Source organism: Pan paniscus, chromosome 10, assembly GCF_029289425.2.
Source record: "Pan paniscus chromosome 10, NHGRI_mPanPan1-v2.0_pri, whole genome shotgun sequence".
Taxonomy (NCBI): domain Eukaryota; kingdom Metazoa; phylum Chordata; class Mammalia; order Primates; family Hominidae; genus Pan; species Pan paniscus.
The window spans coordinates 109095244-109114191 of record NC_073259.2 but is presented as its reverse complement, the minus strand read 5'-3'; the positions used below and the strand labels follow the sequence as shown (position 1 = coordinate 109114191).

The window sequence follows — 18948 nt, the reverse complement described above, 5'->3', positions numbered from 1 at the left end:
CAGACATGTCTCTCTTCTACAATATCATTTAAAATAAACCCAATAAATTATTTACCAACTTTCTACTAATAGGAAAGCTAATTCCATTTACTCAAGCTTCTTTCTTTCACATCCAAAGTGAAACTTCTAAAGGAATATATCATAGGGCATGTGAGGAAAACTCAAGTTTTATGGTTATAGAACACTTACCCCAGACTGCCATGAAAACAGCAAAGAAGACAGTGGCTCCATTGTCAAAAAGGTGGGTTACCTGTGAATAATAAGAATCGGTGCTGAGTTAATTTCTCATATATGATATTCCAATTCAAATTTTTTCAAGTTCTGTAAAAATAGCTGTGATTATATGATGAGTTTTACAGGCTTTGTTTTGGGTGGGGGGAATATTCCTTTTGAACCATAAATAAGAAAAGGCTTCCTCTAATTGCAAGGTAGTTCATATATAGAGGATACAATTTGTTCTCTTTATGTGGTTATCATCTAGTTGAACATTTATCAGCATCCCCAATAGTGCTACTAACAATTCCCTTTTGTGCACAACAAAACTCTTATACACATACATATGTGTATGGATATAGTTATATTTAGGACCAGGAAGGTATTGTTAGTGCTGCTTTGAAGGTTTTCAACTTCCCAAGCACTGTTTTTAATGCCTCATTTATTCACTTTGAAAACATGGCTATTTTGTTTATGCAGTTTTGAGCAAACATTTTCTGGGCTGCCCTCTGGATTTCAGCCTTATAAAAAAGAGCAGAACCATTAACTAAATCCAACTCTACCCTTATTAAAACCTTGGGTAATCACTATATTTACCTACTGCACATAACACAAAGACAGCTAGCAATACTTTATTGCTAGAATAATATATTCTATTGCAAACACCACAGAAGAAAGCAAAAATATCCATTTTTACTGCAAAACTGCCAAGCTCATTCCTGCCTCCAGTATAAATAATACCAATGTCCACGACAAATTGAAATGATGACTGATAGGTTCATAAAGAATAACCTTTTTTGGGGGTACTTTATAGCTACCTATAAAGTATACTTTATTGTTCCTTCGAGAATGCACCAAATATAAAGAGGTTTTTCATGTTATATCAGAACGTGAAGTATTTCAGATTATTCCAGAAGTTTCTCTTTCTTTGAATAGAGGAGAGATGGGCAGCACTCAAATACCTACTGTGAGACAAATGTCTGAAGCTTATCTATTTCATATGCCAGAGGGAATGTTAAGCTGTATATTGGGCACTCAGTATCAAACCAAGCTTGAAGGTTCTAGTGGTATTTGACTGGACTGTGCTCTCTATCAGAGTTTGTTGTTGTTTGTTTGTTTGTTTTTGAGATGGATTCTGACTCTGTCACCCAGGCTGGAGTGCAATGGCGCAATCTCGGCTCACTGCAACCTCCACCTCCTGGGTTCAAGTGATTTTCCTGTCTCAGCCTCCCAAGTAGCTGCGATTACAGGCACCTGCCATCATGCCCAGCTAATTTTTGTATTTTTGTAGAGATGGGGTTTCACCATGTTGGCCAGGATGGTCTCAAACTCCTGACCTCAGGTGATCCGCCTGCCTCGGCCTCCCAAAGTGCTGGGATTACAGGCGTGAGCCACCGCGCCCAGCCTCTATCAGAGTATTTACTGAGAGTTGCTAGAAAGTGTAGCTTGCACCATCAGTGTCCATTCTGGAATGGACTGCAGTTATCATTGTTTTGGCTACCCAGATCATCTGTCTTCCATTCTCCTTTCTCCAGGTAACTCCTGCTGGTCCCAAGGGACACATGGCTCAAAATAGAACCAATCAGAATACTGCCCTGGGGCTGATACACAAACATTTGGAGACAGACAGCTTTCTACTGCAGTTATCAATTTGACAATATATGAATGAGGAGGGGTAAGGTTATAGGGGCTCCGGTTCCCAATGAGATAGTCAGTTAGCTTAAGCTGATGACACCTTCTGCCAAAATCAGTCCTGGAGAAGCAAGGTAGTAGATTCCAGGAACTAACAAAACACAAAAACAAAAAACAAAGACCCTGAGAAACCTCAGGGGAGATGGGAGGTTATCTTGAACTGGTATGTGTGTGATGGTGGTGGTGTGTGGGGAGAGGTAGGTTGTAGATACCAGGTAGAGTGAGAGCACAGGTTAGAGAAATACATAAGCTCTACTCTAGCCTCTCTCCCTCAAATGGCCATTGGACAATTAGTTTCCCCTCCCTCAGAAATCAGCTAAGCAGGCCACACCACAGGTGCTGGTGTTCCTGGAGCAATATCAGGGAATGCTCAAAGTCCTGCTCTGTTAGACATGGGTGAAAAGCAGGTGCTACCTGGATAGCTGCCCTGGGGCATTCACTCCATAGTCCACCTCCTCTTAAACCCCAGCATTGGCAGATTATAATCAAGGGAAAGTGCCCAATTCTGCTTTGTTCTAAGCAGGTTTAAAAATGAAACTGACCAGAAAAGTCCTCTGATAGAGTAGTAGCACTCAGTCGTGCCTGGGGCACGCTGTCCTCTCTGTAACTCACCAGGACTGACAAACTTGGCCTTGGCCTCTGACCCTTACTCAAAGTGGCTGACGCCTCCAGAGGACAAGTACCCAACAGGCCAAAATAATGAAATATATGGGGAAGACAACAACCCCTCCCCTCCAAAGAAGATTCCCATAGACATACTGTAGCAGCAGACCAGGAGTTTAAAATAAGCACAAAAATCCACTTAAGGAGACAAGGGAAGGAAAACGTAAGCCTGCAGCCAAGGCAGCTGGTAGCCATCTTTTCTATTGTACAGAGAACTAGTCTACAGAATGATCATGTGGGCAGGGACACCGGGGTCCCTGGAGGAACAGTTCCAGGCTGTGAGGCCCTCATGATCCCACAGTGTGAGCCAACCCAGTATCTGTTCTGGCAAAATGTACCATTACATCACTTTCTGACTAAGCCAGTTGGAGTTGGGTTTCTGATTCTTGCAAACACAAGAGTCAAGGATACAGCATCCCTATCAGCACAACAGCCACTGATTAGACTAGATCCCAGCTCCAATCTGATTTAATATTTCTGTGTATCCACAGTCCCATGAAATCACTCTGACATCTCTAATAAATATTTCTAAAGGAAACCCTGTATAACTCCAATTCTGTCATTCTAAGGCTTTTTATCTTTCATTTTACTAAGTTTCTAGGCAAGGCCAAATGTTAAATTCAGAATCGAAACATCTTGTGGCTCAGTAGGGCACAGTGGTAAAGAAGGCATGTTTTGCAGTGCAATAAACCAAGGCCCAGCTACTTATTGCTGCATGACCATGCATGAGTAATTTTTACCTCTTTGAGTCTCTGAATAAAATGGAAATAATAACACCTATCTTGAAGTTGCTGTGAGAATTAGAAATAATCAATGTAGATTGTCTAGCTATTATTATAGCTGTAACTATTATAATTATTATTGTTCTAGGTCTTAAGTTAGGGAGAATAACTCCCAAAATAAGCCCCTATAAAATCTGAGCACTCATAAACTATTCATGATGATTCTTTAAAAGAATTATTAAGGATCTCCTAAAAAGAGAATTTTACTCAAGCATATCTTTCCACATTAAAAAAAAAACTAGGCTTCTGCTTTTGGGGTTTCCCCAGAAGCAGAATTTTAAAACCTGAGTCATTCAGGTTTATATCTGACCTTTAAACAAAATTATATTACTGACAAAGCTCTTGATGCTCACCAAATCTCTATGTCCTAAAGTCACTCTGTTAAATTTATCCTTATCCACTCAGGTCTATCTGAGTGTTTCCTAAAGATAGGGCTCAGAGCATTTTGTGCTTTTTTTGTCCCTTGCAACATAAGAGCTCAAATCTTTCTAAAACCACAGCTCACTGCTGCAGTCTGGGCTCCTCCCACACAGACCGGCCACCTGCAGTACTAAAGACATTATAGATAGGCGGGATCCTGGGTTGCCTATCAAATGTTCCCTTGTTTAAAATGAACAAAACTCTGCAATGCCAAGAGAGTAATTAGATAGATCCAGGCTTCAGTGATTACAAAAGCTGGATAAAATCTGCCAATGCCATTTATATCTGAATCTGGGCAAGCCAAAAGGCAGTAGCTCTTGGAAAAGTCTTCGCAAACTCAAACTTCAGCTATTGTTTTGTGTTATGGACACCACCACCTAAGTATCAAAAAACTCTAGGAATGTGAGGAATATGTCTAAGAAATAAAGTAAGGCATATCACGAGAAAGAGGTATGCAATAACACATAATAGAAATAGTGGTGTCATGTATTTTTTTTTTCTCATAGCACTTTCACATATATTCTCTTCTTTAGTCCTCACGTCATGCCAATAGGGTAGGACAGAGAGGACACATATTTCCTGTATTTTAGAGACAAGAAAGCTCAGAAGACTGAGCTTCTTTCTATGAAAAAAGAGTTTCTTAGAAAGGGGGCACATTTCAGGGCTAAAGAGGTAAGTGGCTGAGCTAGCCTTAAATGGAGGTCATTTTGACAATAATGATGATGAAGAGGAGGCAAATGATGATAGCTGTCATTTACTGAGGTCTATTTACCAAGCACTATGCTCAGTATACACCTTAACTCCGTGTGAAACAAGCATCATGGTCTCCATTTTGCAGATGAGAAAACTGAGACTCAAAGAAGTTAAATATCTTATTCCCAGATAGAGAAATGGTAAACAGCAGAGTCAAAATTTGGACCTAACTTTCTCTGACTCCAGCACCGTGCTCCTCACACTGTGCCATGCTGCAGCTCCATGGATGATGTCTAGAGCCATGCCTTCCAAATACATGGACAATTAACAAAGATATGGGAATTAGAATACTGAATGATGGAGATAAGTCTATCCTACAACATTCACTTGAAAATCAAAGACTGGAAATGACAGAATAGAATTACCCACCATCCCTCAGGAAGGTGTATGTTAAATTCAATTCATCTAAAATGCTACAGTTTGAAATTACCTTGGCATATACACAGCTGTCTGACAGCCTCATGAATGGACAGTATTTATCACACACAGGACACATGATGATATCTGTAGCTTGGCAGACTTCTTTACTGGAAAAGAGAACAGAAAGGACTGCTTTTTGATGACATGGAACATTTTTTTCTAACTTCACCAGAATGTTCAACTAGTAAATAAGATCCAGTAGGTTAAATGTTTGCCCTTAGAAGCATCTTAGCTTTATCTGTTATTAATGTAAACAAGTTCTTGCCCATTTAAATAATTTGGTAAACCTACTTATGAGGCTGTTCCTTATCTTTATGTATTAATAAGTTAAACTCAGGAAAATACATGAAGCCAAACATTGATTGTTATATCCCAAATTATAGAAATGTCCTTCACTTTTCAAAGGTCTGAAGCAATTTCATACTGAATTAAGGGAGTAAGAAGATATATAAAGATACTTATCTTGATCTCTATGTGTATAATAAGTTAAAACTAATATGGAAAACAAAACATAAATGACTAGAGATTCTAGCCCTATCCTGGGGGAAAACTATATTTAACTAACACATTAACAATTTCACCAGAAAGTAAAATGTTTTCGTAGGTGGGAGGCTTAATCACTCACTTTTATTTTTGCAATCACATTTAAAAGGCACATTTACAATTTAAGATCATTGTCCAGCCTTGCAACAAGATCTCTGTGAGTACCTTGACCTATATTCTGGTGAGACAACCAAGATAATGGTCATCGACACTGAACCGCTCCCAAGATACTAGCAAGCTGGTGAGATGTCTTTCTGGCTCAAGTTGTAAAAACACAGAATTCATAAGAGAGAATTGTTAGTTCACTATTTTGCGTATCAGCTAAGAAAAAAAGTGAAAAAGTAAAAAAAGAGAGCACTTATAGCCAGTGAATGAAGGTGGCTTGTTCTGTGGATATATAGTGGCTTGTATGTCTGAAAAGGTAACTTTTACTTGCATGGTATCTGAAGACCATGGCAGCAAGGACAATGGATGGAGAGGTCCTAGTGAACTGAAACTGAGTTTTTCCATGAGAGGGTAGGAAGTTTAGGTGAAAAGCTAAATGTCTCCACAATCTGTGAAAACCTTCAAAGTGCAAACAGCCACCTCTAAGTACTAAACAAAGGCAAACGCATCCAAGACCTCCCCGTACCTGACTTGGCTGTGATCCAGAGTGGTGACACCATACAAAAAGACAAACAATCCAATGAAGGCAGCTGGGAAGAGCATGCCGGTGTACCAGCCCAACCAGGCAAAATATAACCCAATCTTCTCTCCAAAGTACCGCCTGTTAAAGACACAATGGCCTTGCAAATTACAGTGCAGTGTGTAAAGTTAAGCATTATGAAACTTCGTATAGTCATTTTACTTTGTAGCGGCCTTACGAGGTAAACTGCAAGCAAGGTAAGCCAAGATAATAGAACATCCAATCAAATCTAGGATCTGGGCTTACATTTCTTCTACTACTACTCTATAGCAGAACTAGAATTAGCCCTTCCATAAAATAACCTGGTTGTATACAAGCTTATTCTGAGAAGACAGAATGGACTGGAAGGAGCCAGAGTGGGCAAAGGGAGACCAACTAGGCACACGGCTGTCATAGTCCAGGTAACAAGTGAAGGCAGTGGAGATGCTGAGGTGGGGCCCGATTCGAGAGATATGGTGGAAGTAAAACCTATAGGATGGGAACTGTTTAAGAGATGACATTCCCTAGATGCTCCACAACTTTCATTCTACTCAAGGCTTGGTTGTGCTTTTCATCCCCCTTTATTTGCCCAACATAAATGCCACTGTTCTTCAGGGCTCAGCTCTCCAGAGACTTCCACAGGGGTGCTGCCACATCCGTTCTTTCCATTTTTCTGAATTACTGTAAAACTTATGGCCTCTGTCACACATTTTACCTAATTATGCATGGCCTTGTATTTTCTTTTTTTTTTTTTAATTTTTTTTTATTATACTTTAAGTTTTAGGGTACATGTGCACATTGTGCAGGTTAGTTACATATGTATACATGTGCCATGCTGGTGTGCTGCACCCACTAACTCATCATCTAGCATTAGGTATATCTCCCAATGCTATCCCTCCCCCCTCCCCCCTCCCCACCACAGTCCCCAGAGTGTGATATTCCCCTTCCTGTGTCCATGTGATCTCATTGTTCAATTCCCACCTATGAGTGAGAATATGTGGTGTTTGGTTTTTTGTTCTTGCAATAGTTTACTGAGAATGATGATTTCTAATTTCATCCATGTCCCTACAAAGGACATGAACTCATCATTTTTTATGGCTGCATAGTATTCCATGGTGTATATGTGCCACATTTTCTTAATCCAGTCTATCATTGTTGGACATTTGGGTTGGTTCCAAGTCTTTGCTATTGTGAATAATGCCGCAATAAACATACGTGTGCATGTGTCTTTATAGCAGCATGATTTATAGTCCTTTGGGTATATACCCAGTAATGGGATGGCTGGGTCAAATGGTATTTCTAGTTCTAGATCCCTGAGGAATCGCCACACTGACTTCCACAATGGTTGAACTAGTTTACAGTCCCACCAACAGTGTAAAAGTGTTCCTATTTCTCCACCTCCTCTCCAGCACCTGTTGTTTCCTGACTTTTTAATGATTGCCATTCTAACTGGTGTGAAACTGGATCCCTTCCTTACACCTTATACAAAAATCAATTCAAGATGGATTAAAGACTTAAACGTTAGACCTAAAACCATAAAAACCCTAGAAGAAAACCTAGGCATCACCATTCAGGACATAGGCATGGGCAAGGACTTCATGTCCAAAACACCAAAAGCAATGGCAACAAAAGACAAAATTGACAAATGGGATCTAATTAAACTAAAGAGCTTCTGCACAGCAAAAGAAACTACCATCAGAGTGAACAGGAAACCTACAAAATGGGAGAAAATTTTCGCAACCTACTCATCTGACAAAGGGCTAATATCCAGAATCTACAATGAACTCAAACAAATTTACAAGAAAAAACAAACAACCCCATCAAAAAGTGGGCAAAGGACATGAACAGACACTTCTCAAAAGAAGACATTTATGCAGCCAAAAAACACATGAAAAAATGCTCATCATCACTGGCCATCAGAGAAATGCAAATCAAAACCACAATGTATTTTCTTTTCTCGATGTTTCAAGTATGCGGGGCCTGTGTTGCTGAGGAAAACTGAGTTTTTCAGAGCCAGAGACCATTTGGCGTCTGTTTGGCTTTGCCAATAGTACTTAGCACAGTACTAGAAACACAATAGACAGTTAATTAATATGCATTGACTAACCAAAACTGCAAAATCTTAATCAAAATACTGTCATGAATGGGAAATGTGTTGCCTACGGCAATTATCTGTGATTTCTAATCAATGCAATCCTGTAACATGGCACTGAGGCTGGGAAGAGAATTTACTTTTGTTTTTCCCCCCACTGTTTATCATACATTGAGTCTGACCAAAGGAAAATGATCTTATCTCAGAAAATATTTTCCATTCACTCAGATTATCTGGATTATTTGTTACCAACACAAGGAATGGATCACAATTCATCAATGCCCTTGGAACACTTGGTGATAAGGGCTCAAATATAAAGTGCATTGTCTTTTGTTTGTCCTCCCCTCTGGGCTCATTTTATTTTATGGCCCTGGTATTTAAGTGAAACAACACATCTAGCTAGTCTAGGAAATGAGACATGACTTTCTCTTTAATAAGGAATCCAGGAAATGTGGGTTGTTATTACCCAATCTTAATAACCAGCCTCTAAATAAATAATGAGATGTCAGAGAATAATGCTGCCAAGGCAGAAGGTTAGGCAGATATAGATGGTTAAAAAAAAACACACACACATATTTACACACATATACACTATGGGATACTATGCAGCCAAAAAAAGGATGAGTTCATGTCCTTTGCAGGGACATGGATGAAGCTGGAAACCATCATTCTCAGCAAACTATCATAAGATCAGAAAACCAAGCACCACATGTTCTCACTCATAAGTGGGAGTTGAACAATGAGAACACATGGACACAGGGAGGGGTACATCACACACCAGGGCCTATGGGGGGTGGGGGGCTAGGGGAGGGATAACATTAGGAGAAATACCTAAAGTAGGTGACGGGTTGATGGGTGCAGCAAACCACCATGGCACATGTATACCTATGTAACAAAACTGCATGTTCTGCACATGTAACCCAGAACTTAAAGTATAATAATAATAATAAAACATACATTTCCACTTCACAATTATCATAGGTTAAAAGCTGATATACTTTTTGATCTGCAGATTAAAAGAATCTTTAAAGGTTATTAGTTTTGAATGAAAACTAAGCCTGAAATGTATTGGAATGACAGTACTCCATTTGTCCTATTTGCTAACAGTAGTAAATATTTTACTTTGTCAGTAATATGTGTAAGCAGTGTTACCTTTGTACAAGATGGTTTGTCAATAAGACTCACATGGGTGACTCGCTTCTTACGAAGTCTTGTGACAGGCCTGGCTGATCTCACATGCCCATTCCTGGGCCCCTCTCTAAGACTCTTTTTGGGGGAAATTCCATCCTCATCAGAGCGATGGTAGGTTTACCAAGAACAGTTGATGTCCTCAGATGAGTTTCCCCCTTGTGAAGAAGCCAGATATGAGTGAGAGCTGTACACTTCAGGCTCTTTTTGCTTCATTGAGAGCTTGTCCCAGCTGACAGTCTGCCCTAATCATTCTGTGCAAGCTTTATATTTGCAGCTGATTAAAAACTCACCTTACAAGATCCAAAGGTTGGTATTTATACCACACGCCCCAGGAGGCCCAGCACTCATAGAGTAGATGTCGGTGGTTTTCTGCTCCATGGGTTCGAATGGAGTTTTTACTTCTATAACTTCCCTGGGATAAAAACACCACTGCCAGTGAGGTAGTACTCACAAAAGTCACAAGGAAATACTGATGGTAACGTAAGTGTCTTACAGCAGGTGTTGTGATAGGAGTGGTATGAGAAAGAAATGAATCCTCTCTATTAAAGGGCAGGCAGTTTGATGAGTTATTCTGGACATTGTCTTGCTACTGCTGATATCTAGTAAAATGCACGTGCTTGCTATAATCAGGAAGGTTTGAACTGAGTTCAAATTCAATTCTGCTACTTTTCAGCTAGAAGATCCTGGACAAGTTCCCTAAATGCTCTGAGCTTTGGTTTCCTAATCCATAGTGGAACTAATATTTGTCTCATTTGGTTTCTTATGTGGTTTGAATGAATAAAGTGTCTGGCCCAGGGGCCATGCCCAAGACTTATTAGTTCTCTTCCCTACTTCTTTTTATTTATTTATTTATTTTTTGAGACTGGGTTTCACTCTGTTGCCCAGGCTGGAGTGCAGTGGCGCAATCTCAGCTCACTGCAACCTCCAACTCCCAGGCTCAAGCAATCCTCCCACCTCAGCCTCCCAAGTAGCTGGGACCATAGGCATGTGCCACCATGCACGGCTAACTTTTGTATTTTTTGTAGAGATGGAGTTTTGCCATATTGCCCAGGCTAGTCTCGAATTCCTAGACTCAAGCGATCTGTCCCCCTCGGCCTCCCAATGTGCTGGGATTACAGGTGTGAGCCACTGTGCCTGGCCTCTCTTCCCACTTCTTTCAAGATAGGATAGTTGGTAAACAGCCATAGTTGTAACCTTGTCACAATGTTATCGACAAGAAAATTCTAGAATGTAAAAGCTGGAAGTCACTTCAGAATTCTTGTAATTCAAATTTAATTCAACGTCCTCATTGAAGAAGTGAGGAGACAAAGGGCCAGAGAGGTGCATGTTTTTCTGAGGTTAGTTTGTGGCAATGATAGTTTCACAAAGAGAAACGGTACTTTCTGGAGGCAAGCTAATTATTCATATTAAGCGGAGAAGCCCTTTCTTATTTATTTATTTATTTATTTTTGCTAGAGACAATGTCTCAATATGTTGCCCAGGCTGGTCTCAAACTCCTGAACTCAAGCAATACTTCCACCTTGGCCTCCCAAAGTGCTGGGGTTACAGGCCTGAGCCACCACACCTGATAAGAAGTCCTTTCTTAATGGAAAGAACACAGGGCTAGGAGAAAGAAACTCAGGTGAGTCTCAGATCAACCACCAACTCATTGTGTGACTTAAGGAGGTTTCACCTTTCTCTAAACCTCTATCTAAATCTTTAACGTGAAACAAGAACAGCGATATCTGACCTTCTGCCTTTTTGCCTCTGAGGTTAAACAATATAATCAAGTTAAACTGAGAGTAAAAAGTCAGAAAAGCAATGATGCAATGATTGCTGCTGCTATTACCAATTTGGAACTTCTCATAGAATACAGGGCTTTACTGAGATAGGAAAGTCATTGTGAAAGGCATGAGTCACTCTGTGGGGCTTTGTAGCTGCATCTCCTCAGACACCCCCATGCCCACCCACCCACTCCCCTGCACAGATGCTTCTGCCACTTACCATCTCAGACACTGCCCATACCATGAGCTGGGGCTGAGAGCAGGGAGGATGCAGTTCTCACAAAACCCTTTTCTGGGCAATGCCAACTAACAATGACATGATGAAGCCACATGATGTTTTGGGGAACAGTATGTCTTTAGAGTTCAGAAACACCTGCGTATGGCTCTAGCAAACCTTTGTGTCAAAATGTTTGCTTCTGTCATAGTAAATGGAGCATTCCAAACATGTTTCCTGGCAGTCTAAACAGAGTTTCAGATGGCAGCTTCTGGTTTTCTTAATAAATAAGGTTCTGAAAATTCTACCTCATCTTTTGTACCCTCTTGGTGTTTAAAGTTAAGAGAAGTACCACTGCAAGCCAAAAAAAAGTATGTTTTGGAAAGACTTGCCATTTACAAGAGTTGGAACCGTGTTCCAAAGTCTATTGAGAAATTATTACCATTGTCTCCAACAGAAGGCTGTACTGAACATCAGCTAACAGTTGCTGCACATTGGCTACTTTGTGAGGTCCCAGAGGACAGAGGCTATGACATTTATCTTTGTATTCTCTGTGCCATAGAGTGACCACAGTAGGGGTGCAACACCATGAAAATGACAATAATCTCTCAATAATCATGAGGGATTATGTTCCTAAAAACCCAGGTGTAGGGGAATTCTGGATTAAATAATTCTGTGGAAAGTAGAGCTGGGGTAATCAGTTACACTTGCGAAAGTAATTTATATGATGGAGACTATGTAGGAAATAGAGTCACAGTATTTATACATCTTAGGTGAACAATGATGAGTACAACATTATTAATTTTTATTTGTCACCCGTTGGTTACCAGAGACTTTTCAAGATGGCTTCCTCCCACTCTTTTAAGGAATAGCTATACATTTATTTGTTGCAAAGACTATATATTTCAAGACCATTCTTCTTGTGGATTTGGTGCCTCATGCAAATTGTCAATGCCTTTTTAATTTTATGACTTAAAGTCTCTAAGCCATTCCTATGAATTCATGCTGCATGACTATTGATTTAAGTATTCTCGCAATTACATAAAAAGATATATAGAAATAAATCTATGCTGAGGAAGAGATATAACAATTGAAGCAGACCCTCCCTAATTACCCATTGAACAAATTAAATTCATTCTGAGCAAATGTCAACAAATTCAATTATTGACTATCTCTAGAAGCTGATTTTAGTAACAAACAATTGAAAGAAAGATAAAGATTAAAGACAGCACAATACCTCATGCAGGGGAAACGCAGCTTCATAGGAGCCATTGGTAAGCAAACGATTCAGACCTAAAACAGCAAATAAGTCCATTTGAATTAATACAGAGTTTGAATACTCACAATGTTCGAAACAAATGTAAGTGTGGTGCTTTTTGGAGGAAACAATCTAGGCTATCAACCCTCTTAGGGGCACCAAGAGTTAGAAAAAAAGCTCTGCTGCCATGAAATTGGGATCAAGGGCTGGGAAATTCACTAAAAAAATTAAAATATTTGACCATCAAATAAAGATCGAATATATTCAAAGTGTATAATGTGATGACTTGATATGCATATACATTATGTAATGATGACCACAATCACATTAATTAACACATCTATCTCCACCCATGCTGTACATTAGATCCCCAGAACTCATTCATTTTATAAATGAAACTTTATACTCTTTGATCAACACCTCCCCATGTTCCCCATCCCCAGGGCCTGGCAACCACTATTCTACTCTCTGTTTCTAAGAGTTTGGCTTTTTAAGATTCTACATATAAGTGAGATCATGCAGTATTTGTCTTTCTGTGTCTGGTTTATTTCACCTAACATGATGCCTTCCAAGTTCATCCATGTTGCAAATGGCAGGATTTTCTTCTTTTTTATGGTTGAACAATATTCCATTGTATATATGTGCCACAATTCCTTTATCCATTCTTCCATCAGGGGACACTTGGGTTGTTTTCATATCTTGGCTATTGTAAATAATGCTGCAATGAACATGGACGTGCAGATATCTCTTCAAGATACTGATTTCAATTCCTTGGGATATGTACCCAAAAGTAGGATTGCTGTATCATACGGTAGTTCATTTTTTATTTTTTAAAGAACCTCTATATTGTTTTTCATCACAGCTGAACCAATTTACATTCCTACTAAGAGCGCACAAGTGTTTCCTTTTCTCCACACACTTGCCAACACTTACCACTTTTTGATAAGAGCCATTCTAACGGGTGTGAGATGATACTTCACCGTGGTTTTGATTTGCATATCTCTGATGATTAGTGATATTGAGCACCTTTTCATATACCTGTTGGCCATTTGTGTGTTTTATATGGAAAAATGTCCATTCAGTTTCTCTGCCCATTTTAACTTTTAAAATTTTTTTCCTTCTTTTATTTTAGGTTCAGGGAGTACACATGCAGGTTTGTGACATGGGTAAATTGTGTGTTGGGGGATTTGGTGTAATTATTATGTCACCCAGGTAATGAGCATAGTACTGACAGGTAGTTTTCCAATCCTCATCCTCCTCTCACCCTCCACCCTCAAGTAGGCCCCAGTGTCTCCTGTTCCCTTCTTTGTCCATGTGTACTCAATGTTTAACTCCCACTTATAAGTGAGAACATGTGGTGTTTGGTTTTTCTATTACTGCATTAATTCACCTAGGATAATGGCCTTCAGCTCCCTGGAATTACACCAGGAGCTCTTCTATTTTCATTCATAAGCTTCATTATGGACAAACCTAATGCCTCTGCATTGGACTAGTGGTATGACTTTGGAAAAGTTCTCTTGTCCTCAGGACTCAATTTCCTCATCCATAAAATGGGAAGGGATGCGCAGATCTTTTTAAAAACAGCTTTACTGAGGTATAACAATCATACAATAGACAGCATAAGTTGTTTAATTAGATGTTTCGACATAACTATATACTCATAAGACCATCAGTACGACTAAGAATCTAAACATATCCATTGCCTCCAAAGTTTTATCATGCCACCTTCTAATCTGCCACCCTTCCCCGTGCTATCTCCAGGGCAAACACTGATCTGCTTTCTGTCACTATCAATTAGTTTGAAATTTCCAGAGTTTTATATAAATGGAATCATATAACATTTACTCTTTTTCATCACTCAACATAATTTGAGATTCATTCATGTTGTTGCAAATTCCTTTCACTCAATATAATTTGAGATTCATTCATGTTGTTGCAAATATCAGTAGCTCATTTCTTTTTATTGCTGAGTAGTATTCCATCACATGTAATAATTTGTTTATCTATTCTCCTGATGATAGACATTTGGGTCCTTTATAGTTTGGGGGCTATTACAAATTAAGCTGTTATGAACATCCATATACAAAACTTTGCATCAATATATGCTTTAACTTTCTTAGCAAATACCTAGAAGTGATTCCACTAGATCATATAGTAGATGAACATTTAACTTTTTAAAAAACTGCCACACTGTTTTCTTAAGTGGTTGTACAATTTTACATTTCCATCAGCAGCATATGAGAGTTCAAGGTCCTCCACATGGTATGGTCAGTCTTTTAAATTTTAGCCACTCTCATGGGTGTGTTGTGATATCTCATCGTGTTTAATTCTCATTTTTTAATGTTTTAATTAAAAAATTCTCATTTTTAATGTTTTAATTAAAAAATTCTCATTTTTTTAATGTTTTAATTAAAAAATTCTCATTTTTAATGTTTTAATTAAAAAATTCTCATTTTTTAATGTTTTAATTAAAAATTCTCATTTTTTAATGTTTTAATTAAAAAATTCTCATTTTTTAATGTTTTAATTAAAAAATTCTCATTTTTTAATGTTTTAATTAAAAAATTCTCATTTTTTAATGTTTTAATTAAAAAGTTCTCATTTTTAATGTTTTAATTAAAAAGTTCTCATTTTTTAATGTTTTAATTAAAAAGTTCTCATTTTTAAACGTTTTAATTAAAAAGTTCTCATTTTTTAACGTTTTAATTAAAAAATTCTCATTTTTTAACGTTTTAATTAAAAAATTCTCATTTTTTAACGTTTTAATTAAAAAATTCTCATTTTTTAACGTTTTAATTAAAAAATTCTCAGTTTTTAACGTTTTAATTAAAAAATTCTCAGTTTTTAACGTTTTAATTAAAAAATTCTGTTTTTAACGTTTTAATTAAAAAATTCTCAGTTTTTAATGTTTTAAAAAATTCTCAGTTTTTAATGTTTTAATTAAAAAATTCTCAGTTTTTAATGTTTTAATTAAAAAATTCTCAGTTTTTAATGTTTTAATTAAAAAATTCTCAGTTTTTAATGTTTTAATTAAAAAATTCTTTTCTTAATGTTTTAATTAAAAAATTCTCAGTTTTTAATGTTTTAATTAAAAAATTCTCAGTTTTTAATGTTTTAATTAAAAATTCTGTTTTTAATGTTTTAATTAAAAAATTCTCAGTTTTTAATGTTTTAATTAAAAAATTCTTTTCTTAATGTTTTAATTAAAAAATTCTCAGTTTTTAATGTTTTAATTAAAAAATTCTCAGTTTTTAATGTTTTAATTAAAAAATTCTCAGTTTTTAATGTTTTAATTAAAAAATTCTCATTTTTTAATGTTTAATGTTTAATGTGTGCTGTTTGCCATCTGTATATCTTCTCTTGTGAAATGTCTGTTCATATCTTACGCTCAATAAAATTTTTGGATTCACTGAGTTTTGAGTGTTCTTTATGTATTCTAGAGGCAAGATATAGATGTCCTTTACTAGCCTTTACTAGCCATATTTTTTACTAGCCTTTACTAGCCATATTTTGAAAACTTTTTTCTCCTAATGTGTGGCTTCTCTTTTCATTCTCTTTTATTTATTTATGTATTTAAGTTTTGGGATACATGTGCAGATGTGCAGGTTTGTTACATAGGTATACGTGTGCCATGGTGGTTTGCTGCTTCTATTGACCTGTCCTCTAACTTCCATCCCCTCACCCCCCTACTCCCCAACAGGCCTATTGTGTGTTGTTCCCATCCCTGTGTCCATAGGTTCTCATTGTTCAATTCCTGCTTATGAGTGAGGGCATGCAGTGTTTGGTTTTCTGTTCCTGTCTTAGTTTGCTGAGGATGATGGTATCCAGCTTCATACATGTCCCTGCATAGGACATAATCTCATTCCTTTTTATGGATGCATAATATTCGATAGTGGATATGTACCACATTTTCTTTATCCACTCTACCATTGATGGGCATTTGAGTAGATTCCACAACTTTGCTATTGTGAACAGTGCTGCAGTAAACATATGTGTGCATGTGTCTTTATAGTAGAATGCTTTATATTCCTTTAGGTATATACCCAGTAATGGGATTGCTGGGTCAAATGGTATTTCTGGTTCTAGATACTTGAGGAATCCCCACACTGTCTTCCACAATGGCTGAGGTAATTTACACTCCCAAGAACAGTGTAAAAGTGTTCCTATTTCTCCACAGCCTCACCAGCATCTATTGTTTCTTGACTTTTAAATAATCGCCATTCTGACTGGCGTTAGATGGTATCTCATTATGGTTTTGATTTGCATTTCTCTAATAATCAGTGATGTTGAGCTTTCTTCATATGTTTGTTGGCTGCATGTATGTCTTCTTTTGAGAAGTCTCTGTTTATATCCTTTGCCCACTTTTTCATGGGGTTGTTTTTTCTCTTGTAAATTTCTTTAAGTTGCTTGTAAATTCTGGATATTCGATTTCTGTCAGATGGCTAGATTGCAAAAATTTTCTCCCACTCTGTGGACTGTCTGTTCACTCTGATGATAGTTTCTTTTGCTGTGCAGAAGCTCTTTAGTTTAATTAGAACTCATTTGTCAATTTTGGCTTTTCTTGCAATTGCTTTTGGCGTTTTTGTCATGAAGACTTTGCCCATGCCTATGTCCTGAATGGTATTGCCTAGGTTTTCTTCTAGGGTTTTTATGGTTTGGGGTTTTACATTTAAGTCTTTAATCCATCTTGAGTTAATTATTATTATTATTATACTTTAAGTTTTAGGGTACATGTGCACAATGTGCAGGTTTGTTACATATGTATGCATGTGCCATGCTGGTGTGCTGCACCCATTAACTCGTCATTTAGCATTAGGTATATCTCCTAATGCTATCCCTTCCCCCTCCCCCCACCCCACAACAGTCCCCAGAGTGTGATGTTCCCCTTCCTGTGTCCATGTGTTCTCATTGTTCAATTCCCACCTATGAGTGAGAATATGCAGTGTTTGGTTTTTTGTTCTTGCGATAGTTTACTGAGAATGATGATTTCCAATTTCATCCATGTCCCTACAAAGGACATGAACTCATCATTTTTTATGGCTGCATAGTATTCCATGGTGTATATGTGCCACATTTTCTTAATCCAGTCTATCATTGTTGGACATTTGGGTTGGTTCCAAGTCTTTGCTATTGTGAATAGTGCCGTAATAAACATACGTGTGCATGTGTCTTTATAGCAGCATGATTTATAGTCATTTGGGTATATACCCAGTAATGGGATGGCTGGGTCAAATGGTATTTCTAGTTCTAGATCCCTGAGGAATCGCCACACTGACTTCCACAATGGTTGAACTAGTTTACAGTCCCACCAACAGTGTAAAAGTGTTCCTATTTCTCCACCTCCTCTCCAGCACCTGTTGTTTCCTGAATTTTTAATGACTGCCATTCTAACTGGTGTGAGATGATATCTCATTGTGGTTTTGATTTGCATTTCTCTGATGGCCAGTGATGGTGAGCATTTTTTCATGTGTTTTTTGGCTGCATAAATGTCTTCTTTTGAGAAGTGTCTGTTCATGTCCTTTGCCCACTTTTTGATGGGGTTGTTTGTTTTTTCCTTGTAAATTTGTTTGAGTTCATTGTAGATTCTGGATATTAGCCCTTTGTCAGATGAGTAAGTTGTGAAAATTTTCTCCCACTTTGTGGGTTGCCTGTTCGCTCTAATGGTAGTTTCTTTTGCTGTGCAGAAGCTCTTTAGTTTAATTAGATCCCACTTGTCAATTTTGGCTTTTGTTGCCATTGCTTTGAGTTAATTTTTGTATAAGACATAAGCAAGCGGTCCAGTTTCAATTTTCTGCATATGGCTAGCCCGTTTTCCCAGCACCATTTATTTAATAGGAGATCCTTTCCCCATTGCTTGTTTTTGTCAGGTTTGCTAAAGATCGGATGGTTGTAGATGTGTGGTGTTATTTCTGAGGTCTCTGTTCTGTTCCATTGGTCTATGTGTCTGTTTTGGTACCATTATCATGCTGTTTTGGTTACTGTAGCCTGGTAGTATAGTTTGAAGTCTGGTAGCCTCAGCTGGTGATGCCTCCAGCTTGTTCTTTTTGGTTACGATTGTCTTGGCTGTATGGGGTTTTCTTTGATTCCATATGAAATTTAAAGTAGCTTTTTCTAATTCTGTGAAGAATGTCAATGGTAGTTTGATGGGAATAGCATTGAATCTATAAATTACTTTGGGCAGTATGAACATTTTTACAATATTGATTTTTCCTGTCCATGAGGATGGAATGTTTTTCCATTTGTTTGTGTCCTCTCTGATTTCCTTGAGCAGTGGTTTGTA

The 18948-nt window shown here is 37.8% G+C and overlaps 1 protein-coding gene across 8 annotated transcripts in view; it reads right to left on the bottom strand.

Annotated features, from left to right (window-relative positions):
* Window positions 1-18948, bottom strand: part of ANO4 (anoctamin 4) — a 337100-nt gene that overhangs the window by 80789 nt on the left and 237363 nt on the right. For all 8 annotated transcript variants that reach the window (XM_055096039.3, XM_055096038.3, XM_034934336.4 and 5 more), the window contains 5 exons: window positions 12648-12703; window positions 9724-9845; window positions 6118-6252; window positions 4954-5050; window positions 190-250 (listed from right to left, as the gene is read on the bottom strand). In XM_055096039.3, the coding sequence (XP_054952014.1) occupies window positions 190-250; window positions 4954-5050; window positions 6118-6252; window positions 9724-9845; window positions 12648-12703 (471 nt within the window). The remainder of the gene's footprint in view (window positions 1-189; window positions 251-4953; window positions 5051-6117; window positions 6253-9723; window positions 9846-12647; window positions 12704-18948) is intronic.